The sequence below is a fragment of the Oncorhynchus kisutch genome, linkage group LG8 (genome assembly GCF_002021735.2).
Source record: "Oncorhynchus kisutch isolate 150728-3 linkage group LG8, Okis_V2, whole genome shotgun sequence".
NCBI lineage: Eukaryota > Metazoa > Chordata > Actinopteri > Salmoniformes > Salmonidae > Oncorhynchus > Oncorhynchus kisutch.
In genome coordinates this window covers 60,556,385-60,580,015 of record NC_034181.2, presented here as the reverse complement: position 1 = coordinate 60,580,015, position 23,631 = coordinate 60,556,385, and the positions used below count along the sequence as shown (strand labels likewise).

The window sequence follows — 23,631 nt, the reverse complement described above, 5'->3', positions numbered from 1 at the left end:
CATTTTAGTGTTCGTCAGGCAGAACATGACACCCTGTATTCAAGAGCATAAAACGAAGGTGGGGGCAAAACAAACACCTCTGATGATGTAGAATCGGGTCTAAGCCATGACATAGACTGATCAGGGGAAAGCTATGATCCTTTAGATGTCACTTGTTTAAATTCACTTCAAATCAGTGTAGACGAAGGGGGGGAGACGGGTTAAAGAATAAATGTTTAACCCACGAGACAGTTGAGACATGGATTGTGTATATGTGCCATTCAGAGGGTGAATGGGCAAGACAAAAGATGGAAGTGCCTTTGAACGGGACATGGTAGTAGGTGCCAGGCGCACCAGTTTGAGTGTCAAGGACTGCAACACTGCTGGGTTTATCGTTTGACACTTTAGAGTCCATGCCCTGACAAATTGAGGGTGTTCTGAGGACAAAAAGTGGTGCAGCTTAATATTAGGAAGGTGTTCCTAATATTTTGTACACTGTGCATGTGATCATATAAACACAATTTTGAAGTTTAGTAACAATTAACTAAAAATGTGTAAAGGTTAAAAAAAATTACAATTTTACCAAAAACCTTTTCAATAAATAAAATAGTTTGACAACCTTGTTTATAAACTTTCAAATGATAAACTCAACCGTTTATATTTTTCAGTAATGAAGACATGACTCTCTCATGGTAGGGTGGGGTATGCAAAATGGGTCAACTTTGAGCACCTTTAACTCCGGAATGTGTTGGTGTTCAGGTCCAACATGTCACTTTTCTGACCACTTCTACTATGAGCAAACGTGTATGGAAGGTTTTGTTCAAATCAAAAGGGGTGTGGTCAAAAAGTGATTTAAAAAAAAAAGAAATCATATGGAACGACCCATACACTTGTTCAATAGAAAAACAACCACAGTTCATCCACAAAGTATTTATTACAAAAATACATTGACAAAGATATGACATAACTGTCTATGATGCACAAAATAAATAGATAGCAAGCATCGCTCTGTGGCCTACGGAGCAAATACACACTGAACTTGAAACAAGTTAAGCACTGAACAGCGTTGATTAACAGTAAAAAGTGAGAGATATCACCTTCTCTCCTTTGGCTCGAAATGCATGCAGCTCAGTGTAAAAAAAAAAAAAAAAACACTCCCCGCAAATACATTATATAGCCAATTAAAAAGCACACCCATTTTCCAACATTTTAGCAAATGTATTTATTTCAGCAACAAAAAAAACATGGGACTTAGTGTTTTTTCTTTACAATATATTTAAAAAATAGATTATTAAAAAAAATGTCAGTTTGCAATACTACAGTATTTCAACTAATTATGTACAGACCCAGTCCACTGGGCACTGACGTCAATTCAACATCTATTCCACGTTGGTTCAATGTCATTTTATTGAAATGTGGAAACAACGTTGCTCCAACCAGTGTGTGGGATACATCACAGAGCAAGGGGTTGGCGTTACAGAGGCTATTCAGCTTTGACTGGATAACACCCACGAACTCCTTGGATTATCATTCTGAACAGATGGGCGCACAACAGCACCCGCGGGCAGACATAGCCTATAACAAATAGCTAGCTAATGACTACGAGAGACTCTCTTAGAGACTCCAAAAAAAAGAAGGCACAAACGTTGACAGGATGAGCAAAAATAGCACATTAAAAATGTCTTTGAAAATGCACAATCTATTGACGGTTACGCATCACATGGCACCCTGTAGTTGAATGAGTAGGGACCTGGGTTAAGGGTTGGTTAAGTCAAACAAAGAACATGTCAAAATCATCCACATCAGATGTCACACACCCTATAAGAACCTTTCCCTCCCATCCAGGTTCTCATGTCAGTTCATCGCCTAATTTCTGAAATGAAAGCCAGAGTGGTAGACTCACATGGATGCATCACCATCTGAAATCTAACATTTCCAAATCAAATAGACAAATAACAAGTAGTATAAGAGATAAATAAGCATAGTAATATATCTAATTGAGTATGCAATTTCACCAGCAGACTGGACATAAACTACAGAACAAATGTATTAGCACAATTTAGTCATGGATTGTGTGTGTGTGCCACTCAAGAGGGGGATTGGGCAAGACAAAATATTTAAGTGCCTATGAACGGGGTCTGGTAGTAGGTGCCAGGCGCACCGGTTTGAGTTAACAGCTGCAACACTCATGAAACAAACAGATTTAGTCCTGGATCTAAGGCTTCAAGTTCCCACACGTGACAACGTAAATACGGGAACACAAACAAACAAAAGGCTAAGCCCTCCTGAAAGAATAAACTGGCTTCACAAATGACATTTAGCCAACTCTGCATGGGTCAAATGAACATTCAGATAACCTGAAGCTTTCCCACAAGAAATACGACGTTAGATCTACCCAAAACTATTTGCACCTCTGACCCACAACCACCAATCAATTCACTTAGGCCACTAGTCAGTTCCCTTTCCCACCGTGTCCCCTCTGTCTCATGGTGTGCATAGGTAAGACGATCATTAGGCTTTCAGAAAGACACAGCAAGAAGCTGCACTAACATACGTCCACAAACAGAATCATACAAACCCCCCCAGATAGATTATAAGTAGCAGAAAGTGGCCTATGATCAGCATGTGGTTCTGCTTGCTTGTCTCTTGCTTTAATTCACTGAACCACTCATTAAAATGCTAACTATGTAAATGGGGGGTGGGGGAATTAAGTGCGGTTTAAATGCAGACCGTCACGGTCTTCCTGACGTTAGTACTTTGAATTGTAAATTAACATGGGAATAATCTGCCATTATAATGAGAATTTCAGCGTGCAGAAGATAACGATTTCATTTATTTGACACATTGAGCTACACAAACCCAGAAATCCCTCGAATTATGGATATTTAATTTGATCATAATTTCCTACACCTATCTGTCTACATAAAAACAGTAAGGGCATGGAAATTATTTCCAAGTCGCCACTCTGCATACCAAAGCATGTTTAGTGTGAAACTAACTGGAGCAGCGAGTGAAGTTTGGAAATACATTAGCAGAGGTAGTCAAACGGGAAAACACCATATCCAATGTCAGTCTACAGTAGCCTATAGGCCCCATTACTTGAAAAGCTGGTCATATATATCACCCTCCGCTATTGGTCAACACAGCACACAGAGATAGGAATAGCAGGTTCATTCATAGGTTTACTATACTAGCACACCGCTCTGTGCTAGGATGTCAATCACTCCCGCCATCCATTATCGACAAGTGCTAGGCCTATGTGGAGAAACTTTGGGAACTGCTTACCATAGTCAAGTGATCAACTTGGCAATTGTTGAGCTAAAACATGAATCTAGAAATGATTATCGTAATCAGAACAGTAATACGTAGCCGAAGCTAGACACAGTTGGGTGTTGGCTGCAATCAAAGTTCAATGATTGTCCATTTACCATCTCGCGACCATAACGGCGGGGTCTAAAATGACCACTAATATGCACCATAATTGACTGATCGTACCGTAGAAATTCCTCCCTAACCGATTTCTGCCTCAAGAAGCCTTGACGCCGTGGTGAATGTTGGTAAAACAACAACTTGTTACCAGCCTATCTATCCTACAGCTTTAGGAAACCACCCTCAAGTGGCCCATCATTACCATAAACGTACCAGAGGTCCAATAGGTCAAAATAGAATCAAACAGTGAATTAAATTAAATAAGGCTTTTCCTTTGCTCCGACATAACGGAAACCAACATGCATAGGCCTACATTGATACATATTATTAACCAGCCTGGTCTCATAGACTAGACGTAACATCGTAAACGTAAATCCAGGACACTCAAATTAGTATGATGTGTTACATTTTGTACATTTTGTATGGTATGTATTAATTTGTGGAAGTAAATCATCCATTTCATAATGATATGTTAAGAACTACAATTTGTATTATATGTTACGAATTTGCAAAACGTACAACATGTTATGAATTTGCAAAACGTACAACATGTTATGAATTTGCTAAACGTACAACATGTTATGAAATTGCTAAAAACGTATGCAACGTTACGAATTCTAGCTAGGTGGCTAACATTAGCCGTTACAAATGTACAAAATATCGATTGTCTCAGATTTAGGTACAAAATCATACGAAATGCTCTGAGACCAGGTTGTATTAACCCATTTTGAATATAGCTAAGATGAACACAACATGCAAGTAGATGGCATCTCTGTATAGCCTAGTGCAGGTGCCACAGATAAACTATAAATGTGAAGGATTAAATATATTAAATTATATTACAGTATTTTAATACAAAAGCTGCCATGTGGTCAATATATGTTTGCTGAGTAGAATGGACTGAGTTCCATTTGAAAATATGGAAATGTCTGTTTTCTGAGGTATTAAACGTGTCTGAACTTGTTCAGGTAGAACATTTTACTGCAACGCCTTGAAATGGGAGTTTTCCAATTTTCTGTGTCTGAGCTCCAACTGATACACTTTTTGTAACCTTCTGTTAAGTTCATAAAATTAAGAACCAGAAAACAAGATGCACGGTACAGTACTTCCCTGTTAAAATCAGACTCAGTGTGAGTGAGGGGGTAGGTTCCTGGTTCTTTGTTGGGGTAAGGGGAGGGGTAAATGCTGTCTCACTGTGCTGTGCTGCCCTCTGCTGGTTGGGCTGCTCCCTGCTGCTCCTTGTTCAGGATGATGCTGATGATGTCTCCCTCATGTTCCTTCATGTGCTCCATCAGTCTCTCCTTGCTGGTAGACTCAAAGCCACAGATACAGCAGCAGAACAGCAGCACACAATACTCCATGCCGGCCCGGGACTGGACCCCCTCCTTCCCTTGGGGGCTGTGCTGGGGGTTGTCGCTCTGTGGGGCCTGCTCTCTGGAGGACCACTGGATGAGCTCTGTTGTTGGCCCTGAGCCACCGCCAAACACACTGTCCACAGGAACCTCTGCTAGGGGGGCTGGGTCCACAAAGACCCTCTCCTTCTTCCCACAATGCACCACACCAGACTGCTCTGCCACTGCCTCCCCCACTGCTGAAACCTTCTGTGGGGCACTGGGGGAACTACAGCCAGGGAGAGAGAGCAGGCTCACCATCAAGACAGAGACATGACCCTACACATCCCGGTTCACTGGGACCCAAACACAGGCTTCAGTCTGACTAGAAGCTTTACAGATGGTAAAGGCCGACCGTTAAAACGCCAACCCCCCCCCCCCCCCCACTCACCGGACGCTCTGGGAGATGGCCTCGTTGATGGCCTTGTTCACCTGCTCGTAGTTGTAGTTCTGATCGCCAGCGTGCTTCCACATGTGAGACTTGAGGGACGGAGGGTGACTGCACACATAGCCACACAGTGAACACCTGAAAAACGAAAGGAGTACGTGAGATGGGGGGAAAGGAACAGAGAAATGAAAAGGATCAAGCCTGTAGCAGAAGCGGCTGATTTAATATGCTGCTTGGGGTCCACTAATCCCCTCAACTCCATTATATCAAAAGGGATCAGCAGCACTAAAGACTCCTCAGGGAGAGACCTAGTGGCACACATGCTCTGATAACGCTTATCTGTACTGCTCGACATCATGCTCCATATACCCAGACATCCTCTATATCGACACTAAAAGGAGAGTTCATTAGGAGCTCTTTCTGATGGTCGATGAGATGGGTTCTTCTTACACTTTGGCTCTTCCTCCATCCCCAGACTCTTTCGAAGCACATAGGCCTACTTTCTCTACCTCTCCCACTCCCCTGCCCAAGTCTCCCCTCTCTGACCTCGAACCCCCTGACCCGGTCCTCACCTGTACTGCTCCAGTAGCTGAACCCTGACCTCACCTGTACTGCTCCAGTAGCTGAACCCTGACCTCACCTGTACTGCTCCAGTAGCTGAACCCTGACCTCACCTGTACTGCTCCAGTAGCTGAACCCTGACCTCACCTGTACTGCTCCAGTAGCTGAACCCGGTCCTCACCTGTACTGCTCCAGTAGCTGAACCCTGACCCGGTCCTCACCTGTACTGCTCCAGTAGCTGAACCCTGACCCGGTCCTCACCTGTACTGCTCCAGTAGCTGAACCCTGACCCGGTCCTCACCTGTACTGCTCCAGTAGCTGAACCCTGACCCGGTCCTCACCTGTACTGCTCCAGTAGCTGAACCCTGACCCGGTCCTCACCTGTACTGCTCCAGTAGCTGAACCCTGACCCGGTCCTCACCTGTACTGCTCCAGTAGCTGAACCCTGCCCCGGTCCTCACCTGTACTGCTCCAGTAGCTGAACCCTGCCCCGGTCCTCACCTGTACTGCTCCAGTAGCTGAACCCTGACCTCACCTGTACTGCTCCAGTAGCTGAACCCTGACCTCACCTGTACTGCTCCAGTAGCTGGACAGCCTGGTGCTCCTGGGGATGTCTCCTCATGTGGCTCTTCAGGCTGTTCATGTTGGTCGTGGCAAAGTCACAGCTGCAGCACCTACGGTACCAGAGAGTTGGCCAGAATTAGAGGGAATATCTCTGTACAGGCCTAGTTGTTAGACAGTTCATGTTGTGCTTGGCTGTTTATGCTCCGTTTACTATTCTGTTTTGGCTAGTACAGCAGGAAAAGCCTGGAGGGCCATACTGTTGTCTTGACGGCTATTTTGTTTCGAGGCTAAGCTGAAAGGGTAGCTGGCAGCACAATGTTCAGAGATGCGATACACTGTGTGGCTCAAATGGATAAGATGGCCTTAGTTAAAAGGCGTGTGCTTCCCTGTGGAGTGGTTTGAAGGGAGTCAAGGATACTAAAGCACAAGAGTAGAAAGACTGCACTCCCCTGCATGAAAGGGCTCTATTGAGGGTCTATAGTGGTAAAAAAATGAAAACTAACTAGATGTGTGTGGCCTTAGAGAATAAGATCCCCACCCCCCACCCAGACGCCGCCTCGAGCCGCCTCGAGTGTGTGTGTGTACACAGAGCAGGGCCGATCCGCTTACATGGGTGCTGCGTTGAAAGAAATACTCCAGCTGTAGACTGCAGCCAAGGTTGATCTTTACCTAACACTCACTGCCCCCTGCTGGAGCTCTGTATCATAACATCTAGATTCTATACTTAATTTTTTTTGTAACCTTTATTTAACTAGGCAAGTCAGTTAAGAACAAATTCTTATTTACAATGACAGCCTACCCGGACGACGCTGGGCCAATTGTGCGCCGCCCTATGGGACTCCCAATCACGGCCGGATGTGACGCAGCCTGGATTCGAACCAGGTAGTGCAGTGACGCCTCTTGCACTGAGATGCAGTGTCTTGGTTGATGGATTTGAGTAAGCAACATGATTACGTCATCGGTAACATGGAAAGAGGAGAATTACTGGATATCTAAAATGAACCTAATCTAGTTTGAGGGGTATCATCTGTCGGACAGCAAGAGTACGCAGCTCTCAACTGGTTGTCGCGTGGAGCACCTCACAGAAGACCAATGCCGGTAGGGGAGGTAGGTAAGATGTTTCTACTTATATCTAACTGTGACTGCTAACTAAGGCAGCAATGGGTATGCTAACAAGGTTGTACAGTACAGAAATACCACTAGGCAAACAGTGGTCTCTCGCTAGATGCACAATTGATGCACAATTGAATGTGCATCTAGCGAACAAATACTGAACAAATTCAGTAACACGGAAAAACAAAAACGATATCAAGCAAAATATGGAACTGATTTAATAGGGGCCCTACAACTGTAGCCTGCGGACTGTTCAAAATTGCTAACAATATAACACCCTTCTTGAGATTGATTGTTTTCAGGGGAAAAAATAATTGTGCAATGTGAACATGATATTGTTTGGAAGTTAAAATTGTATTATTTGTGTATGAAGGGAGGGTTATTACAGGCTAGCTTGCTCATGCCACAAATTATAAATAAAATCACCTGATATTGTAATTATGCACACATCATCCACTATCCTGTGAGATCTTGACCCAGGCCAGTATTTATTTTCCCAATTCAGGACAGTAGCTTTTAGTTGGCACTGGCCTGGTGTGCCACTGGCAAATTTACTTGAATGTCAAGTCCTAAGGAATCCAGATTGCAATCACGGTGAATCCTATTGACATTATTAAAAACACAGACAGCAGACACACAGCACCAACCTGTAAGGCTTGTCAGAGTTATGGATCCTCCGGTGGTTCCGGACTCCAACGTACGTGGAGCTGCTGTAATCACACACATCACATCTGTACACCTTCTGCGAACTGATGGAATCTGGAGAGTGGAACACTCATTAAATATTGTGGATAAAGGATGAGGTGCCAATAAAATTAAATGAACAAAACGGGTAGTGGAGAGGATAATAAGTGAGAAACATTCTTTGATTTACATTAAAAAGACAGATCGTGTTTGGTTAAGTTGAAAAACACACTTGGCGCAACGCTCACCATTAAAAACATGATTTTAATCCAGATTTTTATTAAAGGCTTGATGGTTCTGATGAAGGCCATTGATGAAGGCTGAAACATCAAGCTTTTAATAGTCGCCTAAATAAAATGCATTTTTAATGGTGAGCGAGCGTTGCCCTTTTAACTTTTCAATGAATAAAAAAAAAAAAATTGGTGGGGGGGGGGGGGGGTGTTGCACCTCGACTCGCGTTGGTGGAGCTCCCTCCACTTCTTTCCATTGAAAAATACATTTGACAAATTCCTCACCGTCATTTGTCATCTTTTCAGATTCCTCCATGGTTGCCGTGGTTTCAGTGACAGGGGTTAGTGTTGCGTTGGTGTCGCCCAAACCGTGCTGGTCTCTAACGTGGTTCCTCAGCTGACTCTGTGGAAAGGGTCAGTAATAAAGCCAACAGTAAAAAATAAAAACTTAACAAGATCTTCTGGGGGCTGGAAAAAACACACAGGCTACCCTCCCCTCTCTAAAAAAACATCTCTATCTATGGAGTCCGAAAAAACCCACAGACTGTTCTGACGTCTGCAGAAATGGACGAGGTGTCTCATGAAGGTAATGAAATCAACAGGCTACTTCTCTGCTCCCTGAATCAAACTAAACCTCTTCAACTGCACCAACCAGACAAACGTCCATCTCAACTCTCACTTCAACAATCAGTTCATCTTTAAATGACTGTAATTTGGGTCATGGAGAAACAAAAACTCAAGAGCAATATTCTCTCCTAGAGGTAGGAGCCACTTCAATAATACATCCCTGCCCAGGGACATTGAGGCGCAAAGTCTGTCCTAATTCCGCTCTCTTCAGTCCTTCTACTCACTTTGTAATAGAAGGCCTCAGTACACTGCTTGCAGTGGTACACCCTGGTCTTGCAGTGGTTGATCATGTGGCCCTCTAGATCTTTGCTGTCCAGGGCGATGTGTTCACAGATGGGACACTGATAGGGCTGTCTCTGGCGGTGTACTCGCAGGTGCTGCTTGATGTAGCCCTTGTTCCCACTGCTGTAGCGACACAGGCGACAGCGGTAGGGCCTCTCGCTGCCAGGGATGTAGTCCACCAGACCCCCACCAGGGTTACCCGGGTCCCCCCCTCCACAGGCGCTGACCTCCACGGCGTGCTGGCTCTGGGCGTTGTCCTGGAGCTCCTTCAGGATGTCCTCGTCTGAGGCGTTCTGGTCCGAGCGCTCCTTCAGCCTCTCTATGACCGTCAGCAGGGACAGGCTGATGCCAGCCTTGGTGGGGCCCTCAGCCAGCCCGTACTCTCTGGACCCCTGTAGCTCCAGGTCTACCAGGGCTGACCCCACGCTGCCCACTCCTGCCAGCTCCTCTACTGCTGCAGGGGCTCTGTCGGCTAAAACTGCTGCAGCCGTGGCCATCTCCAGGAGCCTCTGGCCCGTGTCAGGGCTCTGGGAGCATTGACCCACGATGCTCCTGATGTGCTCTGCGGTCCTCATGGGCATGGCCACCAGAGCTTCAGCAGCCAGGGAGTGCAGCCTCAGAGACTCAGAGTGGGTCCTCCTGCGGGCTGGGGGAGCGTTCTCGTCACGCGGAGGGTCCGTGGTGGTCTGCTGCCTCTCGCTGTTGCTCCAGCAAATCACCACCTCCTGCTGCTCGTCCTTGTAAGCAAGCATTGGCTGGTTCTCCACATGGCCCGCCTCCTCTGCAGCCAGCAGGCTCTCGTCTCTGCCCACCTCTGGACTGGGGAGGAGGGGCTGGGTGGCCACGGGTTCCTCTGCACATGGCAGTCGCTCCACTATGACGTTGACATGGCCGGCACTGTTGGGACTGCAGCTGATGATCTTCTGGGCTGATGACAGGAGGCTGTCTGTTGTGCTTGTAATTTGATGACAGTCCTGCACAAGTTCCACCTCTGTCTCTGTGGTCACCTGTACCTCCAACATTGGCTCTGAGTCTTTAGATAGAGGAGAGCCCAGTGGAGAGGCTATGATTGGTTCTGTCCTGGCCTCATTCCTACACTCTGCCACAGGGGCACAGAGGCCAATCTGGAAGGTGGACATCTTGTTGAGGTTCTGAGAGTTCTCTGGGACAGGGGTGAGGACCACTATGGCTTCCTCTGCAGGAGGAGCTACAGGAGGTGCTGGTGCTTCTTGTCTGGAAGGTGCCACTGCCTCGTCCTCAAAGATCGGGTAAGAGCAGTCCACCAGACCTGCGTGCTTCCATGCATGAGTCTTTAGCATTCGCTGCTGCCCACACACATAGCTGCAGATCAGGCAGTGGTACATCCCAGACTCCTCATAGCTGTACCACTTCTTCTTAGTAGGGATCTCCTCAGCACAGTCCATTGCGGTTTTGCACACAACGTCCTCCACACTACCCCCCATCCCCAAGTCCTCATTCCCCTCTCTGGCCTGCTGGCTGGATACAGGGTTCTTGTTGGAGTTGCTGCAGTCAAAGTGGAGCCTGACGTGTGCCTCTAGCTCCTCCTGGTGGCTGGAGGTGAAGCGACACTCAGAACACATGAGGATGAGGTCACTGTGCTGCTCATCGTGCTGCCGCAGGTGCTCCTTCAGCAGGCTCAAGGTCGGGGACAGGAACCGACACAGGCTGCACTGGTAGCAGGTGATGGTCCTACTGCTGCCAGCAGGGGCACTGTTGTCTGGCTTGATCTCCTCCTCTTTCACCTCTTCCTCCAACTCCCGGACTCTCTTGCAGGGGGAGGACCCACCACTGCCCTCCCTGATCTCTGGGACTCTGATGGAGGCACAGGACATGAGGGCTCTCTTCTTCCCAGCCAGGGTACATCGACGTGGGCGCTTCTCCACGATCTTGCTGAGCTTCTCGATCACCTCGATGAGGGAGTCTGCAGCCTGCTGCTGCCTCTGGTCATCATCCCTAGGCTCCATCAGGGTACCTGGAGGCGTTTCCACCCTTTCAGGGATGTAGACAGTCTCCTGTTGGCCTCTAGAGAGGGGGAGCAGGATGGCAACTCCACTGCTGTCTTCCATACCTGGAGGAAGCAAAACAAGCCAGTTAAACTACCACAATCATCTTACAAATATCGTATTGCTCTCTTTGTAAATGTGCTTCTTTCCATCTTAGACACACACAAACAAATGTTGACAAAAATCTGTTTAGGCCTACACTGAGAAAGAAACCTGTTGTGTTACTAGGTTCATGACCTGGCTGGGGCAAGTGTGCAAAACATAGCAGGGGTCACAGAGTACACACAGAGTACAGTACTGAACTTACTGTACTGAAAGTCCCAATCAAAGTCCTAATTTAGTTTTACCATTCCTAAATCCAATAATTATATTTGATAGGAACCACTGTGGTAATTCAGTCAAGCAGATCAATGATACTTTAATAAGGATGAATGATTATTTACCAGTGCCACATTAGAGGAAGACATTCCTGTGGTTAAGCACATTAAAGTCTGCAATTGGTACCACACTTTCCCCTTTCTGACCACAATCAGGTTCCCTTTTCTTTGGGTTCTGCTTTTAAGGAATAGCCTGTGCCTAAATATCCCTGAACCTTCTCCAGTACTGTACTACTTGGTGTTCCTTCTGCAAAAGTGGCAAAGGTCTTGGGTAGGCAAATAGCTGTTTGCACAGTGCGGGTATAATTTGTGGAACGTTCCAACAGGAATCTGTCCCAAAAACTTCGTATGATATCAGGTATGGAGTGGGCTATTTAAATACGCTTTTTTTCACTCACTACGTTTATTCCGGAAAATGTCTGTCGTCACTCTGGTAGCCCATGGACAACACATTAAGAATATAAGCTACGTGGTGAGTTGATTGATGCCTATTCGTCAACTAGTTCAATATTGTACTTTACGACGTTTTTGGAACAGATTCCTGTTGGAACGATCCACAAATTATACCCACCCGTTTGCACAATCCACAAACTACTGTATATTGAGTGATTGTTAAAATCAAATACTTTCAAGTAATATTAAGGTTTTAGCTAGGGTTTGGTAGCTGACCACTTTGGCTTAGTAGCTAGCTAACTAGATGAACAGGGATATCGATATGTGTGCATGACTAGGGGGACTGCCCTCTGACATAACGTGCTAAAAATAAGTGCACACACCGAGGCGTGGATGGTTGACGAAAGCAAAATAATGATCTGTAAAACCTCATAGCTAGCTAAATGCCAGGTAACATAGCCACAATAATGTGTCGATAAGATGGAGTCCAACGCTAGAGATATACATTCTTTATCTGGGGGAAAAGGGGACAGGACACGCACTGTACATGACAACAAGACAGCCACTTGAAGCTAAGCTAGCACACGAGTCTCTCTCACACACACACTGTAAAAGACATCTAGCTGTTTAATTGGCTTCTCGTTTAATAAATGTCAACGGATCATGCGACTTTTATGTGTCGGTTAGGTAAGTACTTACTGATTCGGCAATTCTGAGTGATCTTTGGCCTCAAAACATAAAAATAAAAAAACGGTGCTTTATCCTGTAGCAGTAAAAAGTGGCCTCTGTCTCTCACACTGCAAAATGGCGAGGATGGAGAACGGATCACGTGACTCAAACCTAAATGGTCAGGTGGCCAATATGGAATCCGTATTTTGAGACACAAACATCGGGTGGAACCAGGACCCCACCCCTCAAAAAAGTCCACTGAACAGTTGCTGACATAATTAGTTTATGAGTGTGTAATATGTGTAAATTCACAAGTAATATGACTTAGTAAAATGCAATTAAGCACGACATGTAAACGCATATCAAACGGAGGTAAAGTGCAGGTGCAGCTCTGTCACTGAGGGGGGTTCATGTTCAATGTGCTATGTCGTGCATCATGACCTTCATTTCTCCCCCAAATATATTTTAAATCTAAAACTTGCTCTTCAACTTCTATTCACCATTCATCCCACTAGTTTGTGTAAATATGTAGTTGTTGAGCGCTCAAAGGTGTTAACATGATAAAATGCTGCCATCTGCTGCATTTTAAATGACATTGAAAAGCTTGTTCAATTGCGTGCATGCCAATAGGTCAGATTTACCAATTAATTTACCAATCGCATAATGTTTTGTTTGTATTCCCATTGTGATTGGTGATTTGTCCTTAACCGAGGGTTCCCTAAAGTCGGTCCTGCGGACCCCCCCGTGGTGCACGTTAAGCTTTTCATATTTTAATCAGCTGTGTACTGCTAGGGCAAAAACAAAAACGTGCACCCAGGATCAACTTTTAAAATATATAAAAACCTCCTTCGTTAATCTCTCTGAATAACTTGACCACCTTGACATTGTTTGCACACCGCCATGAAACACAAAAAAAGAGGAAGATGACTTTGAAATCCTAGGGCCGAAACGCAAACGTGTTGATTTTACTTTTAACAATTGGCAAACTTTTTATCAATTTTCACTGTCGACCAAGACCTGCTGAATGTCTTTAATTCATACTTGTAAAGGTAGGCTACACAGTTTTATATCAAATTAAATTATCTATATAAATAATTCTCATTTTTTTATATATATATATATTTTTATATAAACAAATATACGATAATGACCTTCATGGGGGCGGGATGACATTTACATGCTCCTGACAGGTTCTCCCACTGACAGGAAGTAACAGGTGAGCAACTTGGCCAGCGTTCCACTTCCTTATAAATAATTTAAATACTTAATTGACACTCAAGGCTCTTGAAGCTGATTTGTTTTCAGTCTTAATAATGCTAAATATATGCTAATATATCCATCATTCGACAATTATTGATATAAAAAGTTTAATTATCAATACCAATAATTATATTTTTTTCCCCAAAATGTAATTATTGATATCAATCATTTGAAATATTTGATACCAAACTATTTGAAGTATTGATTTAAAATAAATCTATTATTGATATAAACATTTCAAAACTAAATTATTGGAAAAAAATCTATACAATTATTGATATAAAAAATGAAATTAATGTAATGTTAAAGTGGCTTTCCGTACAAAGTTATCCTTACTCATGATTCCAATTCCATTGAGCCATTATTGGACTGAGGGGAATGGCCAGACTCTCCGACCCTGCCCAAATGCTCTGTCGAAACGCAAATGGCCTACTACGCCTCGCACACAATACAGTTTTGGAAATATTTAGAACTTAAATATTTAATAACTTTCATACTTTTGGAATTGGAATTTCAGTGTACTTCCTGATTGGACTGGAATTGAAATGGTATTGACCATTACCCCGACCCTGGTAATAATGCGTGGCCCTGCTGTCCAGGGATTGGATATCATGGTCACGTCGGGATTACCTGATGTGGTGTTCATTCAGTGTATATCTATTTCCCTTGAGCTTCTGGTAAAATATGGTTGAAATCATCTGAGTGTGTGGGGTTTTGCATGCTGCAGACGAAGGCCTAGTCTCAGGGTCCAGCCAATCCAGTGGTTTAGTGTCTCGACGTGTACTGGACTGAGCATAGTGCTGGTGGTCACTAGAGAGAGACACGTTCATACAGGGCTGAGGAGAGAGGACGTGAGTTGGTCCAGTAATGCCTTGGCTGGATTTATTGTTTTAATTACATTTCCAGGCTTTTATCATACACTGTTTATGGTGGTGGTTTGTCCACTCTATGGCTTTGTTTGTAGAGCCAAAATGGTATTATTTAAGGGCTTCCTTGGTTCAGTGTGGTGGTGAGTTGCTACAGTATATTTACTGTTGTCTAAACCTATGGCTATATAGGTTTGCTGGAGTCATAATTTGACTCTAGCAAGTCAGACCTAACCAATACCCACCAAGATTTACTGTCCACGCATGATGTTTACCTCCATTTAGCTGGTTGGTTGTTAATTTGGTAGCCTACACACACAGCCGTCCACCACCATAACAACCCCCCTCCATCCACACAACAATAGTGTGTGTGTGTTTGAGTTACACAGTCCATCTAACCCCTTTATATTAACTTAATAAAGGAATGCTATGGGCTGCTTATTATTAATATCAATCTGACAGTAAAGGGGGGGGGGGATTAGAGGTCAGGTTCCATCCGGTGTTGCAGTGGGACAGGCTAATGTACACCCCAGAGGAGGCTGGTTGGAGGAGCTATAGGAGGACGGGCTCAATATAATGTAATAAATGGAACGGATTCAAACATGTGGCATCCATATGTTTGATGTGTCTGATTTATTCCATGCCAGTCCTCCTACAGCTCCTCCCACCAGCCTCCTCTGGTACGCCTTTTCCCGCCGCTGCTGTACTTGGTCAAGATGCATATACATCTTCTTCCACATGATTTTATTAACTCTAATATCTACACCGCCTATTACCACAGCTGCCTCTCATTCAAAGGCACACAGAGCCTGCTCTCTAATCTGAAGTGACAAACCATACACTTCGCTCACACATCACGCTGTAGCCTCGGGCAAGGGAGCCTGCTCCTTTGAAAATGTTGGAATCAGGTTATTTCTATGGAAGTATTAAGTAATACCTCAGTTTAAGCTATTATTTCAGAAGTTTTTTCTTCACCTGGAGGGCTCAGTGAGTGGTAGAAATGGGGAGAGGGAAAAACAGAGAAAGCATTGCGATACGTTTTGACAACACCTTTGATGAGTTGACGAGTCAATATGTGTGAAGCTTATTGAGTGCAGACAAAGACAAAAAGCTCATATTTGATGGTTGTGTGTGTTTTCTATGTAAATGCTTGTTTTTGTGCGGTTGCTTGTCTATGTTTTAACGTGTGCGTGTGTGTGTGTGTGTGTGTGTGTGTGTGTGTGTGTACATGCGCGTCCCTGTGTGTCTGTCTGCGTGTGTGTGCTCGTTGTCAGTGTTTATTTTTGAGAGTGAAGAGGAGAAGCCCCAGAGGACTGTGTGATCCAAACCCTGTCTGATGATGCCACAACGTGCTAGAGCAGCTCTCAGTCACACAACCACTGATATTAACATCATATCACTCAAACCACATTCCACATTACTTCTCAAATTCCTATTCCTGTTACCAGGACTCCTGCATCATCACCATCACCATCACACCACACAAATCAGTACTGACATCACTTTTTAACTGAGAGCTGTTGTTCCTCTCCCCATCTGTCATTCCTCCATCAGTCAGCACATGCATTCGTCTTTGATGTAGCCAAACTGCCGTTCCCACTCTGACCAGTGAGTGGTGCTAGAAGCCTTGCACCACTGGAACTCTGGCTAGCATTAGGACATTGTGACCTTTGACATGCATTCATTTATCACCTCTGTCTACGGAGTACCATTTGAGTGTAAGGCCATGGGCGGCCGTACATTATTTGTCTGCGTTCTCACTTCCCACATATCATATATGTGGGGCACGGGAGGACAACAAGGGGGGGGGGGGGGGGGGGTCTATATTGTTTTGTGGCAAATTGATGCGATCCATCTGACCATGTGACTCCTGCAACACACTCCCTAAGTGACCACCGAAGGGCTAGAATTGCATTGTGGGTCTTTAGGCAATAAGGGACGATCTATGTCCTCCATTTTGCCGGGGAGAACAAACAAAATGTCAGCCCATGTTCATATATTTCCCACACCTTTCCCCTAAAAGATATCCTCGCTGTAGGAACATTTCTGTGGCTCGCACACGGCTGCTTTTGGAATTATTTTCTAGCGAGCCTTTGGCTTATTGTGTGGTCTCTGATCCGATTTCCCACCTCTCCGCTGTGATTTCTCATCCCACGGTTGCCTTAACGAATCTCTCAGCACTGTTTTTACTTGGAGGAAATACCACCGCGTACCGCTTGCATCATTTTGTAATTGCTACATTTGACTTAATCACCGCACCATGATTGTATGCAAAAGAATGCCATAAAAAAAAACAGTTTCATACAACAATGTTCAATTTGGACATTATATAACCCATCCATGACAACGGTCACAATCTGGGTAAAATTCTTAACCCTGTTGCTGGTATATCGGTTGCCATTTCACATAGGGAGCCATGGAACCCAATGATTGCCAAAATAGCCGAAGCTCCACTCTTATTGTGTTATGCTAATGGGTACATTACATTATAGAGGTCCTCATTGGAAATGGCTAGGATGGTTATAAGAGCTTTATCTCCGAGCGGTTAAAGGGTCCTCCTCATTCCCCAGTCTGCCACTATTTGTAATGGAGACACATTTAGAATGAGAGGAGAGGAGTGCCTGGCCATGAAGGAGACAGGGACAATAATGCTGGCATGAGGATCACTGTGTGTGTTGTTTGTTTGAATGAATAGTTATTGGGGTCTCATGTCTGTCTATGACTGGATATACACAGTGGTTTATCTCAAGATTAAAATGTTTGACCTTCAAAAGAAAGATACTAGGAATATTGAACTGCAGAAACTTACTCACAGTACATGCTCTCATATGCACACACAGAATCCACCAAAATGTGTATTATATCTACTATTTAAAACTATTTAATGTTTTGTGCATGTTTAGTAATATGTCAATATTCACATACCATGCATTTTATGTCCCTCCTATCTACCTCACCCTGATTCATATCTGAAGTTTTCAAACAAAAAGACATTACTCTTCGATTGCTCACCATAGAACAATTTTCCTTTAGCCAGTGAAATTAATTACTTATTGATCTAAGACTAGTTGAATAAAATTAAGTGAATGAATGAATAAGTGAATAAATGGCAGGATTTGTGCCTCAGGTAGTTATCCACATTTGTGGATGCCATGCTCTGCAGCTCCCATTTGTCATATGTCATTGATTACTAGGGAACGAGTCCGTGGCTATGGCTAATGGTTAACTTATCGGTTTAGTAGGTTCGAATTAAACTGATTAGTAGCAAATTACAGACAGGTGCCAACAGGTGAGACATTTCCCTGGAATATGATCAGAAACACTGATTGTGTTCATCTATTAAGCATTTTACTTTCAGAACTACTGTAGGAACTATCTACCTCTCCGGTAAGTAAATACAGCGCCTCTGAAGCAACAGTAGGCTATTCTCTCTCCCTGCTGCTGTCTAGCAGTATTTTTGGATGCTTACAGAAGAAGAGGAAAGAGAGGAAGCCAATGTAAAGATTATGGTTCAGCGAATAGATTAGATTTGTTTGACCAACTAAGTAGTGTGTGGCTGTGGAAAGTTGTGTGCTAATTGAAATCTTCCTAAGGATCTTCTTAAACAGATATCATTAGCACTCGAAAGGATTGGCCAGCTAATACACATTTATTTATAGCAAATGATTGCCTAATGTATCAAATTAACAACATGCGGCAACCAAGATTTATACATGACGTTAGAAACCTGTATTACATTTACTTAAGGTATTCAGCTGAGCACATTTTCATATAAAACACATTTCTTTTTATAGATTGCGGTTTATGATAGAATATGTAAGATTAACAGCTTTCTGTGTGTTTTTGTTTGACTGATTTATGGTTGCTATAAAGTTTGTTTATTAGACTGGTGCAAAAAATTTAATTGTGGAGTTTTTAAGTGCCGTATTCACCTAATGTAAGAAAATAATGTGTGGAAATACCAGCCCGTAAAACTGGAATTATCTCTGAAGTCAAGGAGTCAAAATATTTACCTCTATAAATCTGCCTTTAACATCTCACTGATTATGGTCAGCAGACACCCCGACGACAAGCCTTTTATTTTGTACTCAACAGCAGGAGATAAATGTTATTTTTCAGTCACTGTTTTTCATCGCTGCTAATTTCCTTTGCCCCTTTTTCAAAGGAAGGGATTAGGACACAGAGGAAAACTTCAGAGGTTAAACTGCATCACCCAGCACCATTATCAACAGTCTGAATGTACTGGGCCTAACACTCAACTACCTAACTAGGTCAGGAAAAGGGATTGAACATCAGATTGATTTCTGGAACACGAGGAATCAACTTACATTCCTTTGTGTGAGATAATTGGACACTTCAGCATCTGTTTTGCCTACAAGGACATTAGTTAGACCTGCCTCCTAAAACTATGTGCCAAAACTGTTGTGATCTCACATAAGCACCGTTTCATTGATTATTAATATGGGGGTGTTTCCTGGTATGTATTGCAATGATAAGAACATGGAACAACAGTGGATGTTAATTCCTCCCTATCTGGTAACATCCACACTATCTCAGTATGTCACTGTATTAGGAAAAGAAACATCTTTTGGTTGGTAATTTCAAATAAAACCGAGCAATTCCTGAGGAGTGTGTGTGTGTACTGTACATCCAAACATCCATACCGTGCACCTCTTTCCCCGCTCTTCACCACAGACAACAGCACCAGAAGAGGACAAATGTCTTCCCTCTGAGAAATCCAATAGAAATTCAGATGCATTTAAGAAGTAGAGAATCCAAACTTTCCCCCTTGTAGTTTGTGTTAGCTTTGGGGGAAGTGTCTGAACAGGGGGACAGGCCTAGGGAGAGAGGGAGACATGTAGCTTTGTTCTGCGACAAACAGTCTGTTCTCTATGCACACACTCTGTGTTCTGGGAAGGTAGTGAAAAGTAGATGTAGATACTGTATAAGAAACAACAATTGTGTTACTTCCTGGCTCATCCCAACATGGTGTTTAATTTCATGTACCGAAATAAACATCCCCTTTTCAGGACCCTGTCCTTCAAAGATGAAATCGTAAAAATCCAAATAACTTCTCAGATCTTCATTGTAAAGGGTTTGAACACTGTTTCCCATGCTTGTTCAAGGAACCATAAACAATTAATGAACATGCACCTGTGGAACGGTCATTAAGACACTAACAGCTTACAAATGGGGCAGCAGGGTAGCCTAGTGGTTAGAGCGTTGGACTAGTATCCGGAAGGTTGCAAGTTCAAACCCCCGAGCTGACAAGGTACAAATCTGTCGTTCTGCCCCTGAACAGGCAGTTAACCCATTGTTCCTAGGCCGTCATTGAAAATAAGAATTTGTTCTTAACTGACTTGCCTAGTTAAATAAAGGTAAACAAATGAAAAATTAAGGTCACAGTTCTGAAAACTTAGGGCACTACATAGGCCTTTCTACTGACTCGGAAAAACACCAAAAGAAAGATGCCCATGATCCCTGCTCATCTGCGTGAACGTGCCATAGGCATGCTGCAAGGAGGCATGAGGACTGCAGATGTGCCCAGGGCAATATATTTCAATGTCCGTACTGTGAGACGCCTAAAACAGAGCTCGCAGTGGCAGACCACATGTAACAACACCTGCACAGGATTGGTACATCTGAACATCATAGCTGCGAGACAGGTACAGGATGGCAACACAACCCCTCCATCAGTACTCAGACCGCAATAGGCTGTGAGAGGATGGACTGAGGACTTGTAGGCCTGTTGTAAGGCAGGTTCTCACCAGACATCATCGGCAACAATGTCGCTTATGGGCACAAACCCACCATCGCTGGACCAGACAGGACTGGCAAAAAGTGCACTTCACTGACGAGTTGTGGTTTTGTCTCACCAGGGGTGATGGTCGGATTTGCATTTATCGTTGAAGAAATGAGCGTTACACTGAGGCCTGTACTCTGGAGAGGGATCGATTTGGAGGTGGAGGGTCCGTCATGGTCTGGGGCGGTGTGTCACAGCATCATCAGACTGAGCTTGTTTGCATTGCAGGCAACCTCAATTGTGTGCGTTACAGGGAAGACATCCTCCTCCCTCATGTGGTACCCTTCCTGCAGGCTCATCCTGACATGACCCTCCAGCATGACAATGCCACCAGCCATACTGCTCGCTCTGTGCATAATTTCCTTCAAGACAGGAAGGTCAGTGTTCTGCCATGGCCATCGAAGAGCCCGGATCTCAATCCCATGGAGCATGTCTGGGACCTGTTGGATCGGAGGGTGAGGGTTAGGGCCATTCCCCCCCAGAAATGTCTGGGAACTTGCAAGTGCCTTGTTCAGTTCATGTCTCAGTTGTTGAATCTTGTTATGTTCATACAAATATTTACACATGTTAAGTTTGCTGAAAATAAACTCAGTTGACAGTGAGAAGACGTTTCTTTTTTTGCTGAGTTTTTATGTAGTCTGTTGACTCATGCACATGTGTGTAGAGGTTCAAACACACTATTTAACCACACAATGTTAACATGTAGTGTGACACCCAACCACAGTTCAATAGAGCAGACCGATCTTTGACAGATTCACTTTTTGTGGTAATATCAAAAGCCACATGTCGTCATGTGTGTATATGTGCTTTTAACGTTTTGTGTGTGTGTGCGTGTGTGTGTGTGTGTGTGTGTGTGTGTGTGTGTGTGTGTGTGTGTGTGTGTGTGTGTGTGTAAACCCAGCCAAACAACAAAACACCTGAGCTACGGCCTAATAGGATAATTAATTCAGTGCAGAAACTAGCCAACACATGGAGCGATGGGGGTGTTAGTGTGTATATGGGGGTGGGTGGGGGTTAATACAACATGATAAATATTTGATTTCTGTTGTGGCTTGTCCCATCATTCCAAATGGGAAATGGCTGTAATGGGATTGGGAAGAGACTTTCCTCTGGTAGGCCAGGACAGTATGCACTAGAGACAAGGCCCAGCGACCGACCGCGTTCGTGGCTTGGGGAAATGAGAGTCAAAGTACCCTTACAAATCACAGCAGGTCACCATGTTCCACCAATGGCTCCATCACCATCTGAAAGGACCTGGGAAAGCCATGATAAATCTGACGGGGGCTTTGTTGTTTTAAAATACTGAACACTGTAGCCTACTGTCTGCTTTTCTTAGTGTTTGTATGAGTACCAATATATACTGTACATTTGATTTTGTATTACTTTAAGACTCCGAGACAGAAAGCATTTTGAATCTTGCATATACTATTTGCATACACTATTTGTATAGGATTTTGATTTTATACATGGGGTCATCGAAACTGACACATTGTCAATGTTCACTAGTAGTTCTACATGTGTCCCTGTCCAGAGGTAACAGGCACCACAGCTCTGCTCTCTCTTAACAGGCGTTGCTCTTTTCCGGTCAAGAGGCGCAGCAGTTTGTCTGTCTCAAGGCTTGCAGAAACAGATGTTTACCCTGAAAAAAATGTCTAACCTAATACTGCAGGGAGCTGCACTGAGATATATTTATAGACAAGTGTGCACCACAATCAGGAAGCATTTGTCCTCAAGTGGGGGGAAATATGGTTTCAGCTGTATTCTGTGGCACCGCGTGAAAGTAGTGATTGATTATATCCAGAGAGAACACTTTGTACTAATTTCATCATTGCTGAAAAATGACAGGGGCACTTCTGTAACAAACACACACTCAGTGTCGTTCCTTTTTTCCCCCTCCCCTCTGTCTTTACTTATTTTGTGAAATTGTCAGAGAAAATTAATGCAATTAACTTGGCCCAGGGCAAAAAGCAGAGTTTCAAGTTTGTCATGCTGCAATGCTGTTATCTGCTGATGAAGAAAAAACAATCCTGTTTCCGCTATGATTCTTTTTCTTTCTCTTCACACAACATATTTCTCTGCTGTGGATGTCTCGAGGAGGCAGTAATGTCATTGTAACCGTGCCCATTTCAGCCGGAAAGGAGACAGCCTCCTGAAATCACTGTTAATGGGTCTTAATGACTAAGGAAAGACTGCTGCTCACGTTCCACGTTAATGTTGACATACGGAGCATAATTCGCTCTGCTTCTCCTCTTTCCAACAGACAAACCGAGTGCACGCACCTCACCTAACGAGAACGCCTCATCTGCAAACACACGCTTCACACACTGTCCTTCTCATTCACCTCGTAGCCTACACGCTGGTCTGCTCAACAACAACCAGATGTGTGTTGGTATGCAACCAGTGCCACGCTCCTCCAACAACACCTTGTGCATAGAGTACACTTCCTATCTACTGTTTCTCTATTAGATTTCAGGTCAAGCATTCAGAGACAGAACAGCTACAATATGAAATCAGGTTGTGCATAACGGTCTTGAGCTAATGAAGAAAGGTCATTTGGAATGGTATAGTGTGTAAACCCTTTAGACATTGGCGGGTCAACTTATTTACATTTCTTTGATATGTGTTCTTACTAAAACAGCCATATGTCTTGTACTTTACGTTGCTGTACTTATAGTATTTTATATACGAGTGCTGTGACGCATGCTAAGTGGACAGGGACAGGGACAGACGTTGGTGTGGTTTTATGGGGACCTGAAAGAGTGATGTTGCTCTCAGTGTTCAGAATGCACTAAGACATGGCGGCGTGACCCCATTGCCTGTGTTTATGACTGGCAAACACAACCCTAAAGAGTCCATTAGTCTGGATAAAGTCCCCTCCAGCCGCTCAGCTTTTAACTCATAGAATTAGGTAGAGGGCCACGATGAAGGGGACCACAGAGGTGACCTGACCCTTATCTGAAACCTGTATGAACTTGTGACCTTGAGGTCTGG

At 44.0% G+C, this 23,631-nt stretch overlaps 1 protein-coding gene across 1 annotated transcript; it reads right to left on the bottom strand.

Annotated features, from left to right (window-relative positions):
• Positions 1 to 894: 894 nt before the first annotated feature.
• On the bottom strand, positions 895 to 12,864 carry LOC109895480 (zinc finger protein 507). Its single transcript, XM_020489183.2, has 7 exons — positions 12,742 to 12,864; positions 9,191 to 11,337; positions 8,625 to 8,742; positions 8,073 to 8,184; positions 6,318 to 6,422; positions 5,191 to 5,325; positions 895 to 5,028 (listed from the first exon to the last, which is right to left on the bottom strand). Exons 2-7 carry the CDS (start codon positions 11,333 to 11,335, stop codon positions 4,599 to 4,601), a joined length of 3,045 nt encoding a protein of 1,014 aa, XP_020344772.2. The 5' UTR covers positions 11,336 to 11,337; positions 12,742 to 12,864; the 3' UTR covers positions 895 to 4,598.
• Positions 12,865 to 23,631: the final 10,767 nt, after the last annotated feature.